The following is a 9432-nucleotide window of genomic DNA, read 5'->3' as shown; positions in this document are numbered from 1 at the left end:
ATATAATATCATGTATTGTGCTATGGAGTACAAGTAAAGTACATTGATGGTAGAGAACAAGAACCAAAGAGCATATGTTGAAATGTGTGTGCCCTAAAGGGTATGTGCATGAAGACATGTGTGCATCTTACAAAGGGTGAGGGTGTATTTTTTTTATTCTTTCTCCTCTCATTATCATAAAGGCAACCATGTTTCAACCGCCCAATGTGTAAGATCGTTCTATTTTTTGCTCCTTTACTTCTATATAAAGATTATCTTTATTTACTTTGTTGCTAGTATCAAGAATCAAGTCTTCTTTGATAGAACTTACTTGACTAGTGATCATCTCCTTAACCATGCAGACCAATTGTCATGCTGGTGGAGATACGCTGAATTTGTGTATTACTTTTGCTATAATTTCTTGTTTTCCAATGCTCTCCATGTCATGTACTTTCCTTCCAAGAGCTACAAGTTGGAAATTGAGCTCCTATATTTCTTCCTTAAATATCGGAGAGAGAGAGAGAGAGAGAGAACACCTACTTGTTTGAGTTGAGGAGCCCTGGGACCATCATGCCTTTCTTTAATTGTATAATCTTTCTACTGTTCTTCCAAGTGCTTCCATTTACTGAAGGCTCCTTAGGCAGTATGTGGATATTCATATTAAGAGAGGTGTGGAGATGAGGGAACCATGTGGATATTGAATTGAAAAGAGGTGTGGAGATAAGGGTACATGCAAAAAAGTAAAATGGAGAATGCATGCATAAGGCGCATAGTTATGCTCAAATGTGTTGCCATCCATGCTCTGGCTGCTAGATTGGCATGATCCACATGAACTCACTTCTTGGTAATATTTTGCTTGACTTTATAGTAAATGATGCTTGTTTGGAAAAGGAATGGTGCATTATGTTTTGGGAGAAGCACAAGAAGGACTTTAGAAAATTGTCATGTATTTAAACATTCATGTGATCACTCGGTGCACTCACTTTGTGTAGATAGCATTACTTTTATAGGATTAATATCAAGCATCATCTTCTTAAAAGTAATGACTAGAACAGTTTCGCACAAAATGAAGCATGGAGCTAAAAAAATTGAACTATACACGTTAATTAGGATCATAGTATACAAGTATGAATTTACATGATCGAAATGATGATACAATTCTCTTACTTAACATTTTGCTCTCAAAGGTTGAAAGAATGAAGAATCATTGATTACAAATAGATTTAACTAGTATTCCCCTACCAAGGTAAGCCATAATTCCTTTAGGATTTATCTGTACATTTAAGAAATGGGGTGCAAGAGTACAATCAAATACATGATTGATAATATTGATTATGCTACTTGATTCTCATCTCATGTAAGGAAACAGATATTACAACTCACTTTTGCTCAATGAATGGTGTATTATACCACGAAAATAGTCATGATCCTTAGAGATTGATGAGAACTAGGCAAAGTAGGTCTATAATCAAGATCAGAGCATGTTGAAAAACATTACTTACACTTGAGTTACAAGTTTTTGTGATGCAAGTTAAATATAGTATGTACCTGTGGAAAGGTTTTAGAGTGGTAATCACATGTTTGATCCTTTGCTTCCTATCAAGAGGAAAATGGTTGAGAAAATGATGGCCAAAAACTTGAGTATAGAAGGGCACCATAGGCAGAGTAGGAGTCCCCTCAATAGGTTTTATATGTAAGTTTTACCTCAACTCACAACTTGCCATGCAAGTTTATATAAACTCTTTAAGGTCGAGTAGACTAAAAAGTTGTATTGAAATAGGAGTTAAGATGCACTATGTACATAGTTAAATTTGGGACCTTTGTGCATACATTACAATTTTATACAAAAATTCATAATGATCATGCAATATAACAGTTTTGGCCTCATGAGTGACGTCCATTTACCTCATACATCATTGGCAGAATACCATGGTTGAAAATGTTGCATTGTATCATGTTGTATAACATGATCGTATTATGTTGTATAGCATGTTTCATACAATGGTGCATCTACCATACCATTCATCATATCATGTTGCATCTATTAAGGCACATTGACAATGTCGCATCATGATTGTGTCCTTGTGTCTTGTGCAACTCTAAAAGAGTGAAGCATGCATTCAAAGTTAAAATTAATGCATTGCACTTGAATATGTTGATGTGCTTGAATTTATGCATGTAGAAGACTCTATGCACTTTTTGCAACCATACTCACAATTCTAAGTTGCATAGTCTTCTTGAGAGTTGCAAAGTCTATTTGAAGACTACTGGCACATCACAAAGAGAAGAGCCTCCATGCAAGGATGAGAACAAAGCCAAAAGAGTGGCCAAGATAACGAGATAAGGCTGAAGATAGTGTATGCACTTTTTGAGCACTCAAAAGATTGCCACTACACCCCCACCACATGTGTTAGACGATATCCAATGCATCTCAATGTGGACTGATCTGATGTATGCATCATCAGGACATGAAAACTTGGCATCCAGGAAGTAGAGGGGGAGGATGAAATTGCAAAGGTAAGGAAAAGAAGGCAAAGGTGCAAGCTTAGTGTCATCATCATCAAGGGATGGGGAGCATAGGTAGAGGGGCACCTAACCAATTGAGCACCATCGACGATGAACCTTGATGTATATGGAAGAGAGCCTCACCATGGCAATATGACATAGTGCTTTGTGAAGATGTTGTGTATTGCATTTCATGGATGGGATGCATAGGTAGAGGGGCACCTAACCAATTGAGCACCATCGACGATGAACCTTGATGTATATGGAAGAGAGCCTCACCATGGCAATATGACATAGTGCTTTGTGAAGATGTTGTGTATTGCATTTCATGAAGGGGATGCCAATAGAATTCTCCTCTCATAAGGACAAATGCACTAAGCCTCGATTAGATGTCTTAGTTATGTGGGAGATGCTCTCATACCCATTGGAAGGGACATGAGAACTTTGTAGAAGCCGATTGCGAGGTTGCTTTGACAAAACATGAGAAGATCCAACACAAGCACAATGACAAGGAACACCATCATTACTCTGTAGGCCTATGGTTATAAATTTAGTCAATATTGATGTACCTTTAGGAAATTTGGTTCATCCCAAAGTTGACCACGCCACCCATTACATGCTAATAAGATTAGCTAAGTGCATGCACCAATAGTGCTAAATTGATTGTGAAACACTCAAGTCAATTCTTTCTCACCTAAAAATCCACGTAATGTCCAATTTGCAACATAAGCATTGAGTCGTTTTTCCAAATACACCAAGGCTCACCCCTAAGGCCACTAAAGGTGTGGGAGTTGAACAAACCATAATATAAGTCCCATGACTAAGCAAAACTATCTCATCTCAACACCACATGTTGCTTAATGACAAGATGCCCATTTATATGACCAACTAGTTCCCAGTGAGTCTAGGAAAAGAACCCAAAGATTGTTTCGCAAAAGCGCCAATATCACCCGAGGTTGTGTGAGAGAATATTGGTCCATAGATTATGTAGGAAATAGAAATTTTGACTAGTGATAGAACAACCGAACCTGCCGAATCTGTTAATGAATTGTATCAAAATTACAAGATTGTTGTCTCCCTCTTAAAGAGCATGATCTCGTAGTGCTACAAACCGGCATTACTCGATCACTCATGATCCGCATAAAATGAAATCCACTCCATGCGCTAACCACAAAAGATGACTGATTTAAAAAACTGCACAAGAGAAGGGTGTCAACAATATTAATGATCTTCATGATAATGCAATGGGTTCCACGTACTTATGAAGAGAGAAGAGCTAATCGCCACATCATGGTGGGTGAAATCTAGACATAGTGATGTTGTGTGAGCTTTGATAAAATGTCATTGATGCATTTTGTGTAAATATGAGTGGCTGATCATGTGCGAAAGTCTTGCCTAAAAACACACATAAATTGCTAGTATGTGCACTAAAATTCTCTACCATCTCCTTGCCCTTTCTAATTCATCCCTCCCACTCCAATTCCCACTACTACTTCCTCCACCTCAAAGCATTTATTTTGTCCTACTCTTTCACCCCTCTCTAGTCCCCTAGCTTTATAGCTTCCCAACAAACTAATCTTACTTTTTTGTGGAGGAGACATTATACATCCATGGAAATTGCTACATTCCAGCAATCTCTTAAGCTCATGATGCAAATCAGAAATGGCACAACTATCAATGGCAACACAATCATCCTCTATACAAACAAATGCCATACAAGTTGTTGGGGACTATGCAATTTTCGGCTTATCAAGGTTGAATCCTCATATGTGGTGTCTTCTTGAACTCCAAAAGATTGATTCTTCTACAGTTCATAATATCTTGTATGCTACTTCTTATGTCTTTCAAGCCACTCACTGCCTCTGTATTTATTTGAGTGTGCAATAATATGATGCAACTTTTTCATGTAATCCAAAACAAATGTAATAAAACATGGCATAGTAGCTTGATTACACACATAACATAGTACCTTAATTACACACACAACCCACAATTTCAGCCTTCCTGGGTTAGGCCAACTCCATATACCGCTTGATTATATCCATCATTTCACTGCCCTGAAAACGCCCCAAGCATCCCCTTGACGCTGCCACCTCGTCAAAAGATAAAACTGAATCTCCAGCGACTGCTCGTTCCCATTGACCTCTAGACTTCTGTGCAACCTCAGGTACCACGTTCTGGTTGGGAAGACTAAAGGACTCCAAAGAAACCTGGATAGCATCTTGCCCACCGATTGCTCTGATGAAATCTTTCAAGTGGCACATTGTAAATGGTACAGGCTCATAGCTATGGTCACCATACTCAACAGGAGTTGAATGATCTCCTGTTACGCAAATGGAAAACTGTGCTATACCACGACTCTCAGCTTGCCAAAGTAAACAAGCCAACTGACCTATCATCTTGTCAATTGATTCAAAAACTTTTAGCTTCAATCCAGTTGCCTTGTCATGTCCTGCATCATCAATGGCCTACCAAAAATAATATTCAGTCCTAGGAAGATGCCACATGACTCTTGAAAAAGAAACTGTAATATTTAAGTCACCTTAATATGCAAAAAACCAAAATCGTAGCCATTGTCACGACCAGCCCTGCCATCGTTGTTTCCTGGAACAAATATTTGAGGAGGGGGCTCCATTGGGGCAGCCAGTGCCTTGGCAATGGCACTTGCTTTGGATGTGAGCAATGTTCGGTAGTCCCCAGTTGCCCCAGGTGCTTCAAGTATATCAATATCTAATGATAAACCTAGCCCAGCAATTATTTTGGTAGGGGCAACCATACAAGGCCAAAGCCCATGCTTTTCAACAAAGGAAGGCACCTGGTGGCACAGACAACGGTCATCAAATTTTGTAAAAGAGCTATTGAACAGGAAACACACAAAGTTCACATCACCTCAATACGAATTCCGCAGCCTCGCAAGAGCACAACATTTGCGATACTCTTTCCTTGTGTAGCCCGCTCATCATTCAAAGAATGTGATCTAAGGATCCGCCTCATTTCATTGGAAAGCTCATTGACAATAACAGCTGTGTGTTTAGCCTCATCAGAGTCATCTAAAGGTTCTGCCGACTGTAAAGGCCTGTGATCCTTCAGAGGATCTGTGCCCGATATATTTCCACTCAGATTTGGTCCCTTAACAACCACTCCACACCTGTGCTCGGTTGCATATCTGGTAAAATGCGCCCATGATTATGAACCATTCACAGGAACCACTCATAATACACCAGGGATTAAACATCTGAAGAACACACTGGCAAAAGTGACAATTTTTAGGGAAGTGAGTGTATGTGCACCTGACTCTTACTTCATAATTAGGAAAACATGGCAGCGTCAATTGATCAAGGGCTGCACATAAAATGGGACCTTCCTGCTCGAAATGTCTGTCTGCCCTTCTGCTTGTTACTATTCCTGTTGCATCATCCACAGTGGCGAAATTGCACTGCCAATAAGAGGGTGACTTCTTAGAATTACCAGTTTGTGGCATGCCATTCATAAATGATTGTGCACATCCTAGGTAGCACCTTTCAAAAACAAAGGAAAACAGAAGTATGAATAAGGTAGTGCCAACTAATTGCATGCTCAAGCAAATATGCTGCATGCTAAACTAGAAACACATAAACTGAGAACATTCACACACCGACAAAAAATTTTGGTTGATGATTTGATGGGCTTGTTTTATGCCTGAACTCTAGGTACTCTTGAATCTGTTTACACGGGATAAGAGAGGAGGTGAGCAGCAGTTATTTTCTGAAGTGTGTGTGTGCTGGGGGGGAGGAGGGAGTGCGGGCTGCGCTCCACGCAACACTCCCTTATGCCCTCATCCATTTTCCCTTCTCCTCAGAAGGGCTTCATATGGTACCGGATTTCTCTAGAAAGCCGACCCTCCAAGCAGTGTCACTCAGGGTCTCTGCTCTTTCTTAATCAGCCCTCAGCAGGATTGTCTTCCTTCCTTTCTGCCTTCCTGTAGGGGATAATAAGTCTCAAAATACAATCACACAGGTACTAAAAACAATAAAAAGAAGACTTCCATTGACTAGGACCGTATAAAAGCACATTTTGGTGGCTGGTCTCAATGTTTCAATCAACCACTTACGGGTAAGGATTGTTTTCTCTACTTAATTCTCAAATCAACTGCTAATTGCAACCTTCAGCAACAGACTACTAGACCATATGGACTAGTCGGACACTGAGATTTTAGAAGGCCACTAAATTGACGTAGTGATTGAGCATGCTAGCTTTCAAGTCGTAGATCAAGCAAAGAGGTACTTGCCATTTCAATAATGAGAGTGGAAGCTGTCCTAGTGTAGCTCTCACAGGCTACGGACATGAAACATATTATAAATTTCCAGCGCGTTCAATGATCCTCCTTTATTATCTAACAACGACCTACTGCATAATTGCTGTTAGCGCACACCACCAACCTTGAAAGCAATGTCACCCGGAGACATGGCGAGTCCTGCTCCCATAGATTCAAATGCACCTCTGCCCCTGTAATATATTCGAGGATCATACCCCAGCAATGAAAGATGTGCAGTATCACTGCCACATGCCAGCCCTGGTTCCACCGGATCCATCAAACCATTTATTCCCGCACAAGCGATTGCGTCCAAATAGGGAGTACTAGCCGTCTGTAAAGGGGTTTGAAACCCTAACGACGGTATTGAAACATCCCCTACTCCATCTACAAGCACAAAAGCAACCCGTTGTCTCCGCCCGTCTTTGAGTGTCATCTTGTTCTCCTGCATACTTCTCTATCCTCGTGCAGATGATATGGTTCCTTAATGTTGTGTAGGTTAGAGTGACCATGAAAATCACCAATATCTATTTCTATTACCCACTGACAAAAACTAGGTTTGCATCAGGCAGTCGTTTCCATCGTGGAATAAGTAACTACTAACTCGAAATTGAAGCTGAATCCTACTATTTACGGTAGGCAGCCTAGAAGGAAGTTTTCCTTTTCTAAGCCCTCGTTAAGCCATGTCTCGTGATTATAGGCGTTCATCTTTATGAAAATCCAAGGATTTGAAACGTGCTTTCTAGAAAAGAAAAACAAACTTTTGTGAGCTCTCCTTAAGCCACGTGTACAATTTTAGACCCTTGATTTTAGATTGATCTAAAACACTCCTTAAATTATCACATGGACTATAACCATATGAATAAAGGTGTAATCATCCTTCAATCTTGCATCCATCTTGGATTTCCTTGCTCCCTCGCATACATAACATGCATTAAACAAGAGGAATGTTGTAAGAATTCAGATTGAAAACAAGAAATTTTGAATGGACCAGTAATTGAAAATATTTAGATTATAATATATAATATATAATTATTATAACCACACATAGTGTGGATGGGGAGGTGGCGCGCTTCTTTCCCCAAAGAGTTATAATCCGAGGGAACGGGCCCTTCCCTGGGTGCCAAGATAACGTCGAGAATATAAATGTCGAGAATATTAGCGCCGAGGATAAGTCTCGCGAATCAAAAAGAAACTGGCATATTACCTGAATGTCAATATTCGTAATCGTAGTCGAACGCCGAGAGAGAATATCCAAAAAACTTGCCAATGTGACTCTAAGAGGATCTGCGTGTGTCCTTAAGCGGGATGATTCCAACATTCTTAGATCGTTTAGTAGACTCTAGATAGCACAAAAAGACAACTATCATTAGAGAAAGTCTGAAGTAGAGCACACAACATTCTCACTCTTCACTTAGCCAGCATTACATGCCTCTCCAACCTTGGGAAAATGGGAGTTTAATCACTGTGGTAAGTCAAGCTTTTAGGCTTATGAGAGTAGAGCATAAGGTCATCGAGAGTCTCTCCAAAGCTTCACATGCCAATAAGCCCAAACTTGCAAATGAAGTAGACAATCTCTTCAAATCAAATAGGTTTGAAACATTTATGTAGTCTTTTTATTATGAAAAGCACCTATATGCTTTTATGCTTTAGTTAAAAGCTTAGCTTTTACATCAAACGAAATCAAGGGCATAAGATGAAACCAGATCAAGGGCTTAGATTCATGACACATGGCTCAAGGGGGTGTGAGAAAACCTAAACATCTCCCTGGGCTACGTGCCGGAAAGAAGTGAGCTGATACCAATTTAAAGCTTCTAGAAAATAGGATGGATTTGTTAATATAAATTCACTCTATTAACTAAATGCAATGCACACATACTTTTTTGGTGGATGTGCATATTAACTACTATTCACCTCTCCAACTTCCAAAATTTGTAACTACTATTCACCTCTCGATCCTCAACCCGAATCACTTACAATCCACTCCTAATTTTTTGTAGAAAATTCATGTCTCTAAACCTCTTCCCCTGATCATCGTCACTCATAACGCTCTAATATTCGCTCTATTTCATCTATTTACTACCTTGGGTGACTCATTAACCTAAGTTTTAAACTAAGATTAATCTACCTAAACTAATCTAAGTTTGCCTTGCCTCCCTCCCCCCTTGGCCTCGCCTCACTACCACGCTCAACCCCCGTCTCCCTCTTCACCCCTCTTAGTCTCTCCTCTCCCTCCACTCAGGCCCTCCCCTTCTACTCCCTTCCTCCCTGCACTCACCAACTCTCCTCTCCCTGCCTCCCTCCCCCCCTCGACCTCGCCTCACTACCACGCTCAACCCCCGTCTCCCTCTTCACCCCTCTCAGTCTCTCCTCTCCCTCCACTCAGGCCCTCCCCTTCTACTCCCTTCCTCCCTGCACTCACCAACTCTCCTCTTCCTTCCTCCACTCAGTTGCCCCCTTTCGTCCCCTCTCCTCTCCCTCGATTCGGCCAACCCCCCCCTTTCCGGTCTCTATCCTTCGACTCAGTCCCCCCTTCGTCCTTCTCCCTCCCTTCTCTCCCTCCATCTTAAAGCCCCCCCCCCCCCCTCCGTTCCCTCTCCTCTCTCTGAAGTTTGCTCCCTCATCCCTTTCCCTCCACCCTTTGTCCATCTGCTCGC

The 9432-nt window shown here is 40.9% G+C and overlaps 1 protein-coding gene across 3 annotated transcripts; it reads right to left on the bottom strand.

Annotated features, from left to right (window-relative positions):
* Window positions 1–4183: 4183 nt before the first annotated feature.
* On the bottom strand, window positions 4184–7458 carry LOC147883048 (uncharacterized). 3 transcript variants are annotated; one of them, XM_087399927.1, is made up of 5 exons: window positions 6920–7458; window positions 5775–5889; window positions 5374–5650; window positions 5027–5299; window positions 4184–4952 (listed from the first exon to the last, which is right to left on the bottom strand). In XM_087399927.1, exons 1-5 carry the CDS (start codon window positions 7224–7226, stop codon window positions 4494–4496), a joined length of 1431 nt encoding a protein of 476 aa, XP_087256053.1. In that variant the 5' UTR covers window positions 7227–7458; the 3' UTR covers window positions 4184–4493. The 3 variants fall into 3 exon arrangements, with proteins under 3 accessions (XP_087256053.1, XP_087256052.1, XP_087256054.1); XM_087399926.1 differs by having other exon boundaries at window positions 5775–5920; window positions 6903–7457; XM_087399928.1 differs by having other exon boundaries at window positions 5775–5920; window positions 6920–7132.
* Window positions 7459–9432: the final 1974 nt, after the last annotated feature.

Source organism: Dipteris shenzhenensis, chromosome 28 (genome assembly GCF_047967505.1).
Source record: "Dipteris shenzhenensis isolate YYH24624 ecotype China chromosome 28, Dip_SZ_1.0, whole genome shotgun sequence".
NCBI lineage: Eukaryota > Viridiplantae > Streptophyta > Polypodiopsida > Gleicheniales > Dipteridaceae > Dipteris > Dipteris shenzhenensis.
The sequence above is the reverse complement of the archived record's forward strand: the minus strand, read 5'-3'. Positions and strand labels throughout refer to the sequence as shown.

What these genes read in the sequence shown, in the direction of transcription:
- LOC147883048 (XM_087399926.1), bottom strand. Translation starts at nt 7,226, where the DNA reads ATGCAGGAGAACAAGATGACACTCAAAGACGGGCGGAGACAACGGGTT. An exon ending in AATTATGAAGTAAGAGTCAG is followed by an intron (nt 5,651 to 5,774) that starts GTGCACATACAC and finishes GCATTTTACCAG; the next exon opens with ATATGCAACCGAGCACAGGT. An exon ending in GCTGCGGAATTCGTATTGAG is followed by an intron (nt 5,300 to 5,373) that starts GTGATGTGAACT and finishes CTGTGCCACCAG; the next exon opens with GTGCCTTCCTTTGTTGAAAA.